This window comes from Jaculus jaculus, chromosome 9 (assembly GCF_020740685.1).
Source record: "Jaculus jaculus isolate mJacJac1 chromosome 9, mJacJac1.mat.Y.cur, whole genome shotgun sequence".
In the NCBI taxonomy this organism is placed as follows: Eukaryota; Metazoa; Chordata; class Mammalia; order Rodentia; family Dipodidae; genus Jaculus; species Jaculus jaculus.
The window spans coordinates 98863616-98882088 of NC_059110.1; the positions used below are offsets into that span (position 1 = coordinate 98863616).

Sequence of the window (18473 nt, forward strand, 5' to 3'; positions counted from 1 at the left end):
ATCTTTTTTTTTTTTTTTTTTTAAATTATTTGCAAGCAGAGAGAGAGAGAGAGAGAGAGAGAGAATGGATTGCCAGGGCCTCTAGCTGCTGCAAACAAACTCCAGATGCATGTGCAACTTTGTACATCTGGCTTTACATGGGTACTGGGGAGTTGAACCTAGGTTGTTGGACGTAGCGGGCAAGCACCTTAACTACTGAGCCATCTCTCCAGCCCCAAACTCAAATCTCGATCCCTGTTTAGCAAGCCCTTTACCAACTGAATTATAGCCCCTGCCCTGAAAAGGTTTCTCCCTCTCTCTCATACACACATACTCTGCTGTATCTGGTTTTTAGTTTTCATGACCTGGAGGGTGCTTAGATAATGGTCAGAAAGACCTAAGTGAATAGTTGTGAGTGATGGATAAATACCACAAGAGGAGGGCTGGGGAGATGGCCCAGCTGTTAAGGCACTTGCTTGCAAAGCCTGATGGCCTGGATTTGATTCTCCAGAACTCACATAAATAAATAAACAAACAAACAATTTTTAAAAAATCAAGGGCTGGAGAGATGGCTTAGCAGTTAAGGCACTTGCCTGCAAAGCCAAAGGACCCAGGTTCAATTCCCCAGGACCTATGTAAGCCAGATGTACAATGGGGTGCATGTGTCTGGAGTTTGTTTGCAGTAGCTGGAGGCCCTGGTGCACCCATTATCTTTCTCTCTCTCTCTATCTGCCTATTTATGTATCTCTCTCTGTCAAATAAATAAATAAAAATAAAAATAAATATTTTTTAAAAAGTCAAGAAGCCGGGCATGGTGGTGCACACCTTTAATTCCAGCACTCAGGAGGCAGAGGTAGGAGGATCGCCATGAGTTAGAGGCCACCCTGAGACTCCATAGTGAATTCCAGGTCAGCCTGAGCTACCGAGTTTCAAGGTAGTGAGACCCTACTTTGAAAAACTGAAAAAACAAAAACAAAACAAACAAATAAAGACAAGAGAAGAGATCACATTTGATGAAGAAATTAGGCTGTAGTACCTAGAAACCTAGAATGAATGCAAATTTTGATTGACCCTTAGTAACTGCATCATCTTCAGAAAATGGCTGAAAATCCCCAGAATTATGCCTGTATTCTACACTTATGAATTTTACCAATGAAAACTATAGGACTAGCTGGGCATGGTGGCATATGCCTTTAAGCCGAGCACTCGGGAGGCAGAGGTAGAAGGATCGATCGCCATGAGTTCGAGGCCACCCTGAGACTACATAGTGAAAACCAGGTAATCCTGAACTAGAGTGAGACTCTACCTTGGGAAACAAACAAACAAACAACAACAACAACAAAAAATAACCTAGGACTAGCAGCATAACTTGAGGGGCCCCTTGTTCAGAGTTACTGAGGATTTCAAGATGGTAACAGATGAACACCCAACCAAGTGTGGGCTTTCTGAATGCAGATCCCTGCCTGACTGCATAGGCTGGGCACCACTGATGCTGACCCTGGATCACTGCCTCATGGACTAGCCAGATCTATACAGACCTTTATTTTTTTCTTTTGCATTTTCTTTTTTTATTGAGTATTTAGCTAGCTTTACAATAAAAACAAGCAGTAACAAATGCATAAAATAAATACCAAGTCAGATCTTTATTTTTTAAAATATTTTATTTACTTGAGAGATGAAAAAAAGAGGCAGATAGAGAGAGCCTGGGTGCACCAGAGCACCTCCAGTCACTGAAGATGAACTCCAGACACATGTACCACTTTGTGCATCTGGCTTACATGGCTACTGGGGCATTGAACCTGGGTCATTAGACTTCACAGGCAAGCACCGTAACCACAAAGCCATCTCTCCAGCTCCATTGCAGACCTTTCTAAACTCTCATCACCCACCTTTTCATTATAACATGTGACTTTCAGCATAGCTAGCCATTTAATCATCAGCTTCATTCTTGTCTCGAAGGGATGCCATTGCTTAACATTCTTGCCACAGCACTGTTAGTTCATGGTACATAATCTCGATGTTTCTGGTGGATTGAGGTGAGTTTATGTCACCATCACCATCCTAGCACTATGTCTCAACAATTTGCCTTGAAATTCTAATCCCAACTAGTACCTGCTTTCTACTCACCTCCTTTTACCTTCCATAAATACTAATTTGTTTCTATAATCATTTCCTTTCAGTAATGTTTCATAATTTCATCTCAAGTTTATAGCACACCTCCAAAGATACTTGTTTAGTCAACCAGCAGGACTGTAGCATATACATACAAGCATAGGCTGGGCATTTTTTATTTTTTTTTTAAATATTTTTTTTAATTTTTATTTATTTATTTGAGAGCAACAGACACAGAGAGAAAGACAGATAGAGGGAGAGAGAGAGAATGGGCGTGCCAGGGCTTCCAGCCTCTGCAAACGAACTCCAGATGCGTGCGCCCCCTTGTGCATCTGGCTAACGTGGGACCTGGGGAACCGAGCCTCGAACCGGGGTCCTTAGGCTTCACAGGCAAGTGTTTAACCGCTAAGCCATCTCTCCAGCCCCAGGCTGGGCATCTTAAGGGATGCAGAACAAGTATAAATGATCCTTATCCCCGAGAGGCGTACAGTCTAGTGGTAGTGGGGGAAGGGAGGGGAAAGCAGTTCTCCAACAGTGTGTCCATCAGGTAACAAATGAGCAAGTGGGTCAGGCTATGTACAATGGCCGACACACTGAGCTAAGAGTCTGAAAGCCAGTGACTCAGGTCGGTGGAGAATTTACTAGCCAAATTGATCTGGAGCAAGTCTCTTAGCTGCTGCGAATTTGATTTCTTAATGTATAAAATGAGAGTGTTGGGGCTGGGAAAATGGTTCAACACACTTTTTTGCAAAGCTTACTGGCCTAGGATCAATTCCTAGCCACCTATGTGAAAGCTGGGCAGGCATTTGTTTGTAGTGGCAAGAGATCCTGGCATGCCCATAACACACACGCACACACACACACACACACACCAGTAAATAAAAAAAAAAATTCAAGGTAGGGTCTCACTCTAGCCCAGGCTGACATGGAATTCATTCTGTAGTTCTAGGCTGGCTTCAAATTCACAGTGATCCTTCTACCTCTGCCTCCCAAGTGCTGGGATTAAAGATGTGTGCCACTACACCTGGCTAAATAAAAAAAATTAATATTTATTGGGGGGCAGATAGAATGGGCACAACAGGACCTCTAGCCATTACAAACAAACTCCCGATGTATGTGCCACCTTGTGCATCTGGTTTACATGGGAATCAAACCTGGGTCCTTAGGCTTCACAGGCAAGTGATTTAACTGCTAAGCCATTTCTCTAGCCCCAATAAATAGAATTTTAAAAATGAGTACTGATGCTTAAAGTACATAATATCCACCTGTCAAGGCAGGATTAAACTAGATGATATAAAGGCAAAAGACCTAAAAATTGAAGTCCTTAAAAAATATACAACCAGGGCTGGAGAGATGGCTTAATGGTTAAGATGCTTGCCTGTGAAGGCTAAGGACCCATGTTGGGCTCTCCAGATCCCATGTTAGCCAGATGCCCAAAGGTGAGGCAGGTGCAAGGTTGCACATGCCCACTAGGTGGCACAAGTGTCTGGAGTTAGATTACAGTGGCTGAGGCCCTGGCACACAAAATTTCTCTCTCTCTCTCTAAAATAAATAAATAAATAAATAAATAAATAAATAAATAAATACACATACACACACACACACACACACACACACACCCATACATTGCTTAACCATGGAACCATGGGGCTACATCATGAGAAACGCATCATTAGGAGGCTTTTTTTTTTTAATCATTGTACAAACAAATATCAGTTACTTATCACCAACAAGATGGATGAAGCTCTTCTGGAATAAGCAGAGAACATACACTAAATAAAATTACAGTGAATAAATAAAATATCATAGCCACTTATTTTTATTTTTAAATTATTTTATTTTTTTCTCAATTTTTATTAACGTTTTTCATGATTGTAAAAAATATCCCATGGTTGTAAAAAATATCCTTCCTCCCCTCCACTTTCCCCTTTGAAATTCCATTCTCCATCATATCCCCTCCCCATCTCAATCAGTTTCTCTTTTATTTTGATGTCATGATCTTTTCCTCCTCTTACTATGGTCTTGTGTAGGTAGTGTCAGGCACTATGAGGTCGTGGATATCCAGGCCATTTTCTGTCTGGAGGGAGCACATTATACGGAGTCCTACCCTTCCTTTGGCTCTTACATTCTTTCCGCCACCTCTTCCACATTAGACCCTGAGCCTTGGAAGGTGTGATCAAGATGTTACTCAGTACTCCAGTCACTTCTTTCCAGCAGTATGATACCTTCTGAGTCATCCCAAGGTCACTGCCATCTGAAAAGAGAAGATGATTCTCTACCCAAAGTGAGAGTAGCATTAATATAAGGGTATAAACATTAAGAGAAGTGCTTACTGGGCAGTTTGATAAGCAGAGTATATACATTTTCCCCGACATCAGCAGATGTTACACCCCTAGGGCTCATGACTACCCCTGTTTTAAGTTTTTAGTATCAGGGATGTATTCCCTCCCATGGAGCAGGCCTCCAGTCCAATTGTAGGGTCATAGCCATTTATTACCACTATCAACTAAGACATACTTGTATGTGCTATTTTTTATTATTATTATTTTGTTGTTTTTTGAGGTAGGGTCTCACTCTAGCTCAGGCTGACCTGGAATTCACTATGCATTCTCAGGATGGCCTCAAACTCATGGTGATCCTCTTACCTCTGCCTCCCTTCCGAGTGCTGGGATTAAAGGCATGTGCCACCACGCCCAACTTTATTATTTTAGAGAGTGAGAGAATTGGTGTGCCAGGGCCTCAACCAATGCAGTTGAACTCCAGACACTTGTGCCACATAGTGGATTTGTGCAACCTTGTGCTTGCCTCACCTGTGTGCATCCGGCTAACATGGGATCTGGAGAGTAGAACATGAGTCCTTAGACTTCACAGGCAAGTGTCTTAACTGCTAAGCCATCTGTCCAGCCCTGTGCTATTCTTTTATGACTAGCAGCACAAAATATTGGGAATGCATTGGTACTATGGTAGGATGACTTTTTAAAATTTTATTTGTGAGAATGGGCATGCCAGGACTTCTAGCCTCTGCAAAAGAATTCTAGATGTATGTGCCACTTCATGCATCTGGCTTTACATATGTACTGGGGAATCGAATTGAACCTGGGTTGTTATGCTTTGGAGGCAGGTGCCATAACCACTGAACCATCTTTTCAGGCCTAGGATGACCTTTTTTTTTTTTAGCTCCATTGTAATCTGATGGACTCCTAGATTGATGGAAAAATTGTTACTTGGTGGATGGCTGTGTGTATGAATCTTCATATGGTTGTGAAGAGAAGAAGTGCACTGTTGGAGTCAGACTTCATGGAAGAGCTGGTTCTTGGATAGAGCCTGGAAGGGTCGAATGGGTCTGGAGAAGTGATGGGTGGGAACCATAGGAACAAAAGTTCTGAGGCTGGATTGAGAACCTGACTTTGTGTCTCCCTGACTTCTGGCTGGTGTTCACTTGCAGCCATCTTGCTCTTACTTAGTCACCCAAACCCTTTTCCTCAGTGCACTAGCATTTATTTATTGAACTCTGCCTGTGAACCCAAGTTCCTAACAAGGCAAATGAAATACACCTGTCCCAACCAAGTATTTCCCGGAAGATGTAGCAAAACAAGCCGTTGCAAACTACTGCTCGAGTCATAGGCTATTTCTATGCGATCCAGGTTTCACTAGGCAGCCCCCACTCCCACAGTTTCTGTTTGTCTATCCTTGCCTCAGCTGGAAGCCTGTGGCAGAGTACATTGACCAGCAATTTGAGCAGTATTTCCGAGACGAAAGTGGCCTGAACCGCAAGAACATCCAAGACAACAGAGTGCACTGCTGCCTGTACTTCATCTCGCCCTTTGGCCACGGGTATGGTCTGAGCCTGAGGCTCCTGGCGCCAGCGGGTTCTTCTAAGGGAACAGGTCAAGAGCACCACGGGCAGGGCTGCCACTAGCAGGTGGTCACAGATTCCTGTTCTCCAGGCTCCGGCCACTGGATGTTGAGTTCATGAAGGCCCTGCATCAGCGGGTCAACATCGTGCCTATCTTGGCTAAGGCAGACACACTGACACCTCCCGAAGTGGACCGCAAGAAATGCAAAGTGAGGGAAGTTGATGGGGGGAGGGAAGCAGGTGGGCTTCTAGAAAGGATGGGGTACCCAGTACTGTGGACCCCTCGTCTGTTTGCCAGATCCGAGAGGAGATTGAGCACTTTGGAATCAAGATCTATCAGTTCCCAGATTGTGACTCTGATGAGGATGAGGACTTCAAATTACAGGACCAAGCCCTAAAGGTGGGGCTACCCTAGGGTCTCTCTTTACCATTTTGTCTCTTCTGGGTAAAATTCTATGTAAGGACAGGCTATTGGGGTGGAAGAGGACCCTGGATTCTTAAGACCAAAGAAAATACATGTGAAGAGAAACAGGTGTGTGTGTGGGGCTGCTGACAGGCACCCCTAACTTCTTTTAGGAAAGCATCCCATTTGCAGTGATTGGCAGCAACACTGTGGTAGAAGCCAGAGGACGGAGAGTTCGGGGCCGACTCTATCCTTGGGGCATTGTGGAAGGTAAAGCACTGAGCTTGTGACCAGGGTGTCCTGGCTCTTAGTGGCACTCCCTTACCCATAATCCTAGCTGACCCCTGGCCTTGCCGTGCAGTGGAAAACCCAGGGCACTGCGACTTTGTGAAGCTGAGGACAATGCTGGTGCGTACACACATGCAGGACCTGAAGGATGTAACACGGGAGACACATTATGAGAACTACAGAGCACAGTGTATCCAGAGTATGACCCGCTTAGTGGTGAAAGAACGGAATCGCAAGTATGATCAGATGCAAGGACAAAGCTGGCATGGGGAATCCCAAGCCAGTCCCTAATATTCTACAGGCTGGCCACAACCCAAGCTGGCGCTGAGGCCTCCCTGACCTTACCACCCTCTTTCTCCTTCCCTTCAGTAAACTGACAAGAGAGAGTGGAACTGACTTCCCTATCCCTGCTGTCCCACCAGGGACAGATCCAGAAACAGAGAAGCTAATCCGAGAGAAAGATGAGGAGGTGAGAACAGTATACTGTGGTAGAGGCTGACAGCCTTTCTGATCATAAGCCTCAGTATCTCTGTTTTAGAATAGAATGACCACTGGTCCTGGAACAATTTTGGTATGTTTATGAGTGGTTATGTCTTTAACATACATCAGGTCTACCCAGGGCCCTGACACAAGGTATCAGAAGTTGGGGACACTTCCCCAATAGTACAGGACTCTCCAAAACACCTCTTTTTGATGCATATGCCTATTTCAGTTGCGGCGGATGCAGGAGATGCTACACAAAATCCAAAGACAGATGAAGGAGACCCATTAACTGGCTTTTGGATCTGGATATTTAAATCTCTTCTACCTGCCCATGCCAGCCCCTCCCTGCACCAGCTCTGCTCAGGCCCCTGCAGCTACTACCACTTCGCCTTACATCCCTGCTGACTTCTCAGAGACTCAGAGGAAATAAAATTTAATAAATCTCTATGTGGCTTCTGGTGTTCCTGCATGTATTTTTACCACTTCTTGCAAAAAGATCCTAGGATCTGCTTTGAAAGGGTAATGGAGGGAGATGTTGGTTCTGGCTTTTAGTAAAGGAGGGAAAATTTGCAGGTGTGGTGGCACATGCCTTTAATCCCAGCACTCAGGAGACAGGTAGTAGGATCGCCATGAGTTCGAGGCCACCCTGAGACTACATAGTGAATTCCAAGTCAGCCTGAGCTAGAGTGAGACCCTTCCTCAAAAAAAAAAAAGAAAAAAGAAAAAAGGAAAAAAAGAAAAAAAGGGAAGCGAAAATTTATTTTGCTTAGAATACAGCTTAACTCTTCCATCTCATTGACTGTGTCTATCTTGCCTCCATTTTCTGGGACCTGGCCTCCTCCCCACCTTTCACGCATACAGTAACTTTGATTCTGTAGCTGTTTTGGATCTGACACCAGCTCTTGGGAAAACAAGGTAGTAACTGCCTACCTCTCCAGACTTCTTATTTCCCCCGAGGGATATACAGAGTTAAGCTCTAAATTCTAAGAAGTTCATGACAGAACATTGAACAAATGCTAAAAGTCCTGTAGTCGAACTACGTAACAAGTGCTGGAAACTATATTTATTCACAATCATTGCCTTGGAGTCCAGTACCCAAGCATCTGCTAGGTTGCAAATACTGTTCTAGATCCTGAAGTTAAGAGTAGTGAACACAGGTAAGGTTTCTGTTTTCCTAGCACCTAAAGAGTTCCAATGCTTTAGAAAAAATACGTGGGAGCACGAGCCTGGTATAAAAGCGTTCAGACCCACTCCAGCACTGTGGCTATCTGTAGAGAACCTGAGTCAGGCCTCCATTTCTGCCTGGTTGGTATCACCCGGCCCCGGCCCCCTCCAAAGGCCCCCCAATCTCTCCGTCCTGCTGCCTGCTCTGGGCCCTTGGGAGTCTTGTTCTCCCCCTTTCCATCACCCCTTCCCTTGTAGATCAACAGGCCGAAGCTAGCTAGCTAGTGGCAGTCTCAGATCCAGTTTTCCTCTCCGGTGAGAGATCTTCACTCGGGGCTGTCGATCGTCGATAAAATGCGGAGGTTGGAGGAACCTGTCCAGACAGGAGAGTGGACGTTCCAGCGCCGCCAATCGGAATAGATCCATACGGACTTTCAGACCCAGCCCTTTCCCTCCTAGCTTGCATTTTTCTTTTGGGCGTGGTGGCGCCCTGCTTGTAATTCCAGTACTGGAAGGGCCGAGGCAAAGCGGATCGCAGTGAGTTTTAGGTCAGCTCGGGCTACAATGAGACTCTACCTCCAAGACAAAAAAAGCAAAACGGGTGCACGACAGCATGGACAGAAGCACCACTGCACTAATTTGAAGGGCCACTGGGGAGCTATTTGAAATCTACCTCTTGGGCGGAGTCGTCACCGGAAGTGGTTATAAGTACCACCCCAATTGCGCGACCAGTAAGCGACGGGCCGCCCCCACTTCCGGCCCCCCGGAGCTGTGGTCAGCAGCCCCCTTTTACTATCCCGCTATTGGCTGCCGCAGGGACGCGCTGTGATTTCCCATTGGTCACGTCTGCACTCCGGTGCAGCACCTCCTCCCTCCAGGTACGGTCCCGTCTTCGGGTCCCCGATAGGTTACCAGCTGAGAGGGCGTCTTCCCACCTGACCAATCAGTGGCCTGGAGCGTGAGGGCGGCGGCTGCGTGGTGAGGCAGGGCGGGACCTCGCGTGGCCATTGGCCAGCGCGGGTACGGGCTGCAGTTACTATTGGCTGGGGCGAGAGGACCGTGGTGGGGTTCGAGCTGCGCGGCCTCGGCAGCTGCGGGAGACGGAAGTGGTGAGAGCGCTGCTTTGGAGGGTCGGGCGGACACCGCCTGGGTGAGTCACTGTACCCCGTGCACTGCCAGCCTGGGAACCACAACGACCACGTCTTGCCCGGCTCTCATCGGCTCTTTAAGTCCCGCCCTCTGTCAATTGGGGCCCCGCCTCCGAGTCCTTAAGCCCCGCCCCTAGAACCTGGGCACCTGGGATCCCCTGCCAGTCTGGCCTGTCCCCACCCCCCCACCCCAGGACCAGATTCCCAAAGTTAGGAAACCCTGGGCCTCCCAGGCCTGATCCTTGCCACTCCTTCGCTTTCTCCGTTTCCCTGGGGCTGCGTGCCAGTGAGCCGTGAGGCAGCATCTCTGGCTGGCTGCTTGCGGGCTCCCCCCTCACCCCTGTGAGGGAGGGTGGGCTGGGGAAGGCGGGTAGGATCACAATGGAGGCTTTAGTCGTAGCAGACGCCTGTGGGGCTCTGTTGCACAGCCCCTGAGCATAGTAAGCATGGAGTGTGAGTGACACCTGGGCCTAGCTCCCTAAGTGGGCCTAGGAGGCCCCATCTTAGAATCCTTGTCACTTCCACACATTTGGCAGATGCTGACTTCTCAGGTCTGGCTGGCCCGTTTCTGTTCCTGTTGTGTGGTCTCCTCCCTATAACCTCCACTCCACTGATGTCAAGTATGCCCAGCAGGACTTGTCCAGCCCTGCTGCTCTCTTATCACAGGTTGTGGTCCTCTCCCTCTGCTCTGGACTCTGCCCCTAGTATCAGGTCAGGTGGGTAGTCTAGGCACAGAGACGGGCGGAACAATCCTGTAGATAATGCCACCACCAAGGGCAAAAGCAAGCCTCGCTTGGACAGTCTTTCTCTTCAGAGCTGGCATTTTTTTCCCTTCTGCAAAGAACAGGGTTTGGAGTGCTCTGCTTCTGGGTGTGAGAAACAGGACCTTGCGTTCTGCTGAATAAGCTTGGATGATACGCTTTCCTGCCCCAGAACTTGGCAGCTGACTTCACACCCAGTAGGATCACTTGTTGCTTCTGCCATTGTCTATCTGTTTTGGTGACTTGTTGAGAGGCTAGATCCTCCTTGAGAGAGGAAAATGAGCTTTAGAGAAGTTCAGGGGTAGATCTGTGATATGTTGATTATGGTGATATTAATGATATTCTTTACTCTGACTCTGTCTCCTTTATAGTGACAAGCAGGAAGCCAGGACCCTCACCAAAGTAGAATGGTGAGTACTCTCCTCATACCATTGTGTATATAATCTTTGTGCTTATCTCTGTGTAGCCACTCCACCCACCTTGGTCCTTGAGCCCCAGGCTATCTGTTCAAGTCCTAAGGTGGTTCATCTGCCCTGGAGATAAATTAAAGCTTTCTCTCTCACCCTCCCCCACCCTTACTTTCTTTTTCAGGGAGGGTCTCGTCCTACCTAGCCTGGTACTCAAAATGTAGCCTATGCTGTCCTCATACTCACTGCAATGAAGTGTTAAGATTACAGGCTGCTTTTTCTTTGTGGTGCTGGGTCTTGCACATAGTAGGCAAGCACTCTACCAGTGAGCCATGCGCCCAGCCTAGGGTTTCTTTGGATTGAATAAACATCAGAGAATATATAGCACTGGGGTCAGAAACTTCTAGACTTTGGTTTTCTACATGTGCTATGTCATGCCTTCTCCACGCCACCAACTTAACCTTTCATAACATCTCTTCATGCTTTTCTTGGGTTCCTGCTAAAATCAACAGTCTGGTCTAAAAAGCCAAGTCTTTTTTTTAAGCCGCTACAGGTGACAGCTGATTGACTTTCTTCCAGGATAGCATGTTGAAGGTGTCCAGAATAGGGTTAGGGGTAGTTCATCACAATCCTGTATATTTGCTATTCACCATTTTGTCACCCCAAGTTGAGGAAACTCCTTAACTCCTGAGAGCTAGAAGGAAGCAGTGAGGAGACAAAGCTCTGTAGGCCCTCCTCAGATGAGGCCTTCCACTTGGCTGCGTCTCTTCAAGTTCTTTCAGGTGTCCCTCTGCTGAGAGACAAGGTTAATGAATGTGACTGGTGAGATGACTTCCACTTTCCCTCCACAGATGGATGGATGGATGGATGGATGGATAGATAGATATAGTACAACAGACCTCAGAAAGCCTACTGGTCTTGTCCCCTCCTCCCTCCCCCCGCAGCTGATAGTTCCTCTAGTTTTTCTCTCCTGTGATACCCTGAAGAGAACATGAGCTGCAGAGTTAACCTCATCTGATTATTTCAAATGTAGCACCACCACTTACATATGCCCACCCCCCTGGCAGTGTCTCACTCTAGCCCATGCTGACCAGGAATTCACTGTAGTTTCAGGGTGGCCTTGAACTCCTGGCACTCCCCCTACCTCTGCCGCCCACATGCGCCACCCCCCTCCTGCCCCCGGTTTATGGCATACTTGCTAAGTCTGAAGTTTCACAAGGCTTACTTCCTAGAGAGGTGAGGTCATGTTTGATGGGCTCACAGTAGCCCTAATTTCTGAAAGTTCCCAAGTTCAGGAACTTTCAGGATTCTAGCCAACTCTTCTGTTACTCCAGGTAACACTTTAGTCCCTTATCATTGCTCGCTATTCCCTCGCCTTTACCTTCATCCTCTCTGTCCCTGGGTTTAAATTTTTTTTTCCTCTAGAGCTTCAGTAGAACATAATCCTGATTCTTCTCTGTCCTGGACTAAAATATTCTTTCTCCAAGAAGGATTTTTTTTTTTTTCCTATTGATCAGAGAATCTGAAACAAGGTTGAGATGGAGTTGAGGGAGAAGGGCTAGGCAAGGCCATAACCATAAATTGAAAAAAAAAAATCAGAAGTGTGGAGTGACTAACCGGGCACTCCTTACCAGTGTTCATTCTAAGATGACAAGAGTTAAATGAGGCTAGGGGAGGGGAGGACGCTTATGGGCATGGTATGGGGGGGGTGGTTTTGGAGGGAAAGGAGGAAGCATTGGGACTGAAAAGGACATGGGGTGAGCTCCATCTGGGATCCCAGAGCAGGCGTTGAGCGAGCTTGGGGAGAAGAGGAGAGGAGGGTGTGGGCAGTGTGGGAGCAGAGGGGCGTGGGCTGCTCACCTGGGAAGACGGGAATTGAAACGGTGTAGGCGGCCCCGCTTCCCCTTGCGGTCTTGCGCCGGTCCCTCAGCCCACACTTTAGAATGCCCCGATTAGTCCCGGGGGTGGTTGTCCCCCGCGGCCTGTGGACCGCAGGGAGGAGGAGTCCGGGCGGCGGGCGGGGCCCTGCGAGCCGCTCCGCCCCCGCCTCTCCCGCGGCGTCCCGGGCTCTCCCCGCTCGTCGCTCCCCTCCCTTCCGTGCTGGTGCCGGAGGGCGGAGCTGGGCCCCGTCCATTGTGGAGAGGAGGGGAGAGGCGCGCGGGACCGAGCCGGAGCCCCGGCGCCTTCGCCCGCCCTCGCTCCAGGCCGCGGCTGCACCTGGCGGGCCTCGCAGCCGGGATGCAGCGGGTGCCCGAGGCTGGCGGGCAGCGCAGCGGCTCCGAGGACATGTGCGCTGGCCCAGACCGCCCGCGACCATGAGCCTGACCGCCCGCGTCTCCTGCTCCATGCTTAGCTGCTTCGTAAGTGCCTGGCCTATCTGCGAGCGCAGGCTGGGGTGGGTCCTACGCTTGCTGCTCCGCAGTCCCGCCAAACGCTTGGGAGCCGGGGGAGCAGGATTTGCTTCAAGACAGCGGGTACTGGGGATTGTGAAAGACCGGGCGTAGACATCCCGTGGCCCGTTCTGGGCCGTGCCGCCACTGCCCTTGACTGCAGATCTCCAGGCCCCGCCCTGCAGGGGTACATCCCTTTACCTCCGCCTCTCCATCTTGGTCCCACCCGCTGCCGCCTTGCTCGGGGATGTAGGACGTGTCTAGCGTGTGTGTGCGCCCGTGGGGGGGGGGGGATGTTGGGGTTCTGGACAAGGTACATAGGATGTCAGCGAGTTGTCTCCCTGTCTCCAGTCCCCTCCCCCTCCTACACTCCATCCTTCACCTGACATGCCAGTCTTTCTCCTTGACTGTCCCCCAGACAGCCTCTTCTCCATCTTTTCTGCCTCTGCAAGGCTTGTATCTCTGCATCATTCCCAGTCTTCCCCTCCTCCCCTTTGGCTAATGCTCCTTCCCAGCTTCCCCCATCTGTCCTCTCAGATGTTCCCTCCCCCACGCTCTCGTGGGTGTCTGCCAGGCCTCCTCTTTCGCTCTCCCCTGGCTGTCCTTGGGTCTCCTGCTTCCTCCCTGACGCGTAGATCTCCCCTTTGCCCTCCGCTGTGATGGGGCGTAGCGTGACTTCTGCTTCTGTGGGTATTCCTGAGGAATTCCCCTCACATCAGCAGGCGGGGCAGGTTGCTTGGCAGGTAGTGGGGGCTTGTGAGCAGTGTGGACCCAATAGGAAGGTAAGCTCAGCTCCAAAACACATCCTCATTGGGAAAGCATTCACCGAGGCCCTCTAGAGGCATGGGATGGAATCCCCCCAACCTACTCTTCTTTGTCTTCCTAGAGATTGAAGCCCCTGTGCTGGAGGTACCCGACTTCCCTCCTTTCTCTCACCAGCTGCCACACCTGGCTCCTCCTCCTCAGGGCAGCACTTTCCCAGTCCTCCTGTGTAATCCTGACATTAGTCTTCCCTTTCCTTTGTTTTTTGCCCCTACTCCCATTTTTGAAATTTGTGTTCTGAGGAGAGTTCCTCATTGAACAGTGCAGATTCCCAGCTCTTTCTCAGTTCCCCTCACTTTCCCCTTAACTTTGGTAGACCGAATAACCCTGTTTCATTCTTTCCCCCACCCCCAGTCAAGCCAGATCTCCTCTCCTTCCTCCAGGATCCAGAACCTTGTAGAAGTGTGGGGTGGAGGGTGTCTTTAGATTTTTTTGGTAGAGGAGGGAAGTGAATGGGCTTGAAGAGCAAAACGGGCCCTAGTGACTCAGGGCCATGGCCTTCCTACAGGGTGAGGAGGGGCCCCCCAGCCTGGAGTATATCCAAGCCAAGGATCTGTTCCCCCCCAAGGAACTGGTGAAGGAGGAGGAGAATCTTCAGGTATGGAGGACTTGGAGGCTATGGGTGGGAGGGGCCCCCTGGTTAGTTAACACCACCCTTCCCCAGTTTCCAGAGGATCTAGTATCAGAGCTCTGGCCTCCTAGTCCTGAAGGGATGGGACGTGGGAGTGGTCTGTGCGTCTGGGCATTCCTGGAGCCCTTAGTGCTAGGAAAGAAGAGGCCACTTTCCTGGACTGCTGATCTGCCAGTGGAGAAGGCTCTCCTTTCCCGCAAACTTCAGCTTTTCTTAAGGGGTTCCCACAGAGCCAGGGACAGTGAGCAGGAAACTCAGCTGTAGACTGAGGGGTCCTCTGACTCTTGGCAGGTCCCCTTCACAGTGCTGCAGGGTGAGGGAGTGGAGTTCCTGGGCCGGGCAGCCGATGCCCTCATTGCCATCTCCAACTACAGGCTACATATCAAGTTCAAAGACTCTGTCATCAACGTGAGTTCCTGTCTTGTTTTCTCACACAAAGCCGGAGTTTCTCCACACTCCACGGTGGTATTGCTCCAGTTCTGTGCCTGATTATGTCTCCAAAACCAGTTGGGGTTTCCTTCTCTGCCAGCCTTGTGTTTTCCTGCCTCATGCTCTTAGGTACAGGCCTGGTTCTGACACATTTCCCCTTCCTTCTCTTTCCTTTACCCCATTCTAGCTTTTTACATCACACAGTGTCACTGGCATTATTTGCAGACTTTGGAGTCAGGCAAACCTGGGCTTTTTTTCTGTATTGCCACTTACTAGTGGTGTCATCTTGGGCGAGTGATTTCCTCCTTGTATCATGAAGAACACTGGCTTTGCAGGGTTATTGTGATTATTAGTCACATATGTGAAGGACCCAGCATAGTCATCAGGCATTTAATGGGCCCTCAGCCCTCCTTCCCTTCTATTGGTGTATCAGTCCCTTGGCTTGGAGGTGGAGTGAGGAGTGGTGCCCAGAGTGGGTTCCTGACTCTCATTTTGCCCTTCTTCTCCAGGTACCCCTCCGGATGATTGACAGTGTAGAGAGCCGTGATATGTTTCAGTTGCACATTGCCTGCAAGGACTCCAAAGTGGTGAGGTGAGCACACTGGTCCTGACCCCAGTCTAGTACAGACCTCTCTGCTGCAGTGTCTCTTTGGAGCAAGAGAGGGAAGATAAATACTTCACTTTCCCCACTGGAAGAAAAGGTGAAAACAAGCCAGGTGTGGTGGTGCATGCCTTTAATCCCAGCACTTGGGAGGCAGAGGTAGGAGGATCGCCATGAGTTTGAGGCCACTCTGAGACTACATAGTGAATTCCAGCTCAGGTCAGCCTGGGATACAGTGAGAACTTACCTTGAAAAACCAAAAAAAAGTTCTCTGTTCTTGGTTAAGTGGTCAGTTCACCTTCCTGTCTTGATCTGAAAGAAAAAAATGGGAGTAAAACTTATTTCATGGACTCATTATAAGGATTAACTGAAATAATGCATATTAAAGTGCCTAGGATAGGGCTGGAGAGATGGCTTAGTGGTCAAGCCCTTACCTGTGAAGCCTAAGGACCCTGGTTCGAGGCTCAATTCCCCAGGACACATGTAAGCCAGATGCTGAAGGTGGCACATGCGTCTGGAGTTCATTTGCAATAGCTGGAGGTCCTGGCACGCCCATTTTCTCTCTCTCTCTTGCTCTCTCACCCTCTCTGTTGCTCTCAAATAAATAAATAAAAATTAAACAAAATTTTTTTACAGTGCCTAGGACAATATCTGGTACTGAATAGGCTATGCCAGTTTTAGGCACTGGAGATACAGCAGAGAATAAACAGATGAAATTTTCTGCCTTAAAGGGGTATATAGTCCACTGGGTAGATACTAACAATAACTAATAAATCAGTGAAATATATTAAATGGTGGTAAATGTAAAAGAAAAGAAAACGAAACAAAACATGGAAAGGGGGTACAGAGTGCTGTGGGGGTGAAGGTTATAGCTTCAAACAAGTGATCAGAGAAGGCTTTATAGACAAGGTGACATTTGAGTCAGGACATGAAGGCAGTGACCGGATGAGTATTTGAGGGGAATGGTGAGTGCAGAGCCCTACGCTGGGTGTATGCTTGTGGCTACATGTTGAATGTGTGGCAAGGGGTTAGTGTGGCTGGGAGTGCATGTGGTGAAGGTAGCGGGCTATAAGATTTGTGAGCCAGGGGAGGGGTCATGTGTCTGGTTTTGACTTTGAGGATATTGAGAAACACATGGAGGGTTTTGAGTAAAAAAGTGATGTGATTAATTAAGCTTTATTGAATTACTCTGTCTGACGTGTTAATAGAAGAAGAATGGAGGAGCGACCAAGTCTGAAGCTGTGAGTCTAGTTAGGGAGCTGTTGGTTGGAGTTGTCCTGGTGAGAGGTGGTGGTGGCCTCTCTAGGGTTGCTACAGTCAAAATGGGCATAAGTGGTCAGATTCTGTATTTATTTTATGTATTTTTGGTTTTTCGAGGTAGGGTTTTACTCTAGCCCCGGCTGACCTGGAATTAGTCCCAGGGCGGCCTCAAACTCACTGTGATCCTCCTACCTCTGCCTCTCAAGTCCTGGGATTAAAGGTGTTCGCCACATGCAGGTGCCACTTCACTTTCAAGCAGTGCCAAGAGTGGCTCTCAAGGCTAAGCCGGGCCACAGCAAGACCTGCCAAGCCCGAGGATCTCTTTTTCCTTTGTCTACCATGCCTGGTGCCTAGGGCAGAGAGATAAAAGAGGTACAGAGGGACAAACAGAGAATGGGCATACCAGGGACTCCAGCCACTGAAAACGAACTCTAGATGCATGTGTCGCTTTGTGCATCTGTGTTTAATGTGGGTCCTGGGGAACTGAACCCTGGTCATTAGGCTTTGCAGGCAAGAGCCTTAACCACTGGGAAATCTCTCCAGCCCTTTGAGTATATTTTAAAGGTAGAGATGACAGGATTTGCTGATAAATTGGGTACAAGAGAGAAGACTGGAGTATTTAGAAGGAAACCCAGATTAAACCTGCCACGTGCTCAGATCTGTAACTTGTTCATGAGAACCCACATTGTCCTTCCCTCCGTGGAAACTACAGTCAGGTCATTGAAGGCATACTTAATGTGGCAGTGTGTGGTCCAGAACTTATTTAAAACTCCAAGCATATTAAGAATAAGGAGAGGGGTCTGGAGAGATGGCTTCATGGTTAAGGCACTTGCCTGTGAAGCCTAAGGACCTAGGTTTGATTCCCTAATACCCATGTAAGCCAGATGTACATGGTGGTACGTGTGTCTGGAGTTCATTTACAGTGGCTAGAGGCCCTGACATGCCCATTCTCTTTCTCTCTATCTGCCTCTTTCTATTTCTCTCTCAAGTAGATAAATGAAATTAAAGTATTTTTTGAAAAAAGAAGAAGGAGAGGAAGGAGTCTGAGGAGTAGAGTAGGCTGGGGGCTTTAAGGAAGAAGTGGGACTGACACTGTTTTTGGATCACTAGTAGGATGTGGTTAGGCTGAGAGGAGATATCAGACAAAGGAGAAAGAAAAAGGAAAGGGGGGGTGCTGGAGGGATGTCTTAGCAGTTAAGGCATTTGCCTGCAAAGCCAAAGGACCCAGGTTTGATTCCCCAGGACCCACGTAAGCCAGATGCACAAGGAGGCGCATGTATCTGGAGTTCATTTGCAGTGGCTGGAGGCCCTGGCATGCACATTCTCTCTCTCTCTCTACCTCTTTCTGTCTCTCGCAAATAAAAAATAAAATATATTTTAAAAATATTTTTTTAAAAGAACAAGGAAAGAGGGGGAGCAGGGTTTCTGCTTGAAGCAGAAGGCTTGTGTTAAGGAGTCTTGGGAAGCAACACTCACTAGTAGGAGCGCAGAGATTGAGCCAGGTGGTAGTATTTAGATTTGGTTTGAGAGAAATCATAGGGCCCCGTCAAAGGGGACACGTCTGAACACTGTTATTAGGAACAAGGGACAGCTTCTCGTAGGTGCTGGCCAGTGTCTGTGGTGACTTCCTCCCCAGAGTCTCTGTCACCTTACCTCCTGCTTTGCAGTCTCCTTTCCTGTGGCCATTTTTTTTTTTTTTTTTTTAATTCTTGGCCCCATGGCACATCCACCTCTTGCCT

General features: G+C 48.5%; 2 protein-coding genes across 10 annotated transcripts in view; both read left to right on the forward strand.

The window, feature by feature from the left end:
* Septin4 (septin 4) overlaps positions 1-7574 on the forward strand; it is a 29498-nt gene extending 21924 nt beyond the window's left edge. For 5 of the 6 annotated variants that reach the window (XM_004669951.3, XM_045159358.1, XM_004669949.3 and 2 more), the window contains 7 exons: positions 5791-5925; positions 6039-6156; positions 6246-6347; positions 6524-6620; positions 6712-6874; positions 7008-7107; positions 7351-7574. In XM_004669951.3, coding sequence (XP_004670008.1) covers positions 5791-5925; positions 6039-6156; positions 6246-6347; positions 6524-6620; positions 6712-6874; positions 7008-7107; positions 7351-7410 — 775 coding nt within the window. In that variant the 3' untranslated portion in view covers positions 7411-7574. Of the gene's footprint in view, positions 1-5790; positions 5926-6038; positions 6157-6245; positions 6348-6523; positions 6621-6711; positions 6875-7007; positions 7108-7350 lie in introns of those variants that run through there. The other variant, XM_045159357.1, reaches the window with a different exon arrangement.
* Positions 7575-9335: 1761 nt separating this feature from the next.
* Positions 9336-18473, forward strand: part of Mtmr4 (myotubularin related protein 4) — a 31060-nt gene continuing 21922 nt past the window's right edge. Inside the window, exons 1-5 of one of the 4 annotated variants that reach the window (XM_004669954.2) lie at positions 9336-9435; positions 10566-10604; positions 14322-14411; positions 14736-14852; positions 15383-15465. In XM_004669954.2, the coding sequence (XP_004670011.2) occupies positions 10602-10604; positions 14322-14411; positions 14736-14852; positions 15383-15465 (293 nt within the window). In that variant the 5' untranslated portion in view covers positions 9336-9435; positions 10566-10601. Of the gene's footprint in view, positions 9436-10565; positions 10605-12834; positions 12962-14321; positions 14412-14735; positions 14853-15382; positions 15466-18473 lie in introns of those variants that run through there. The other 3 variants (XM_045158252.1, XM_045158250.1, XM_045158251.1) reach the window with 3 other exon arrangements.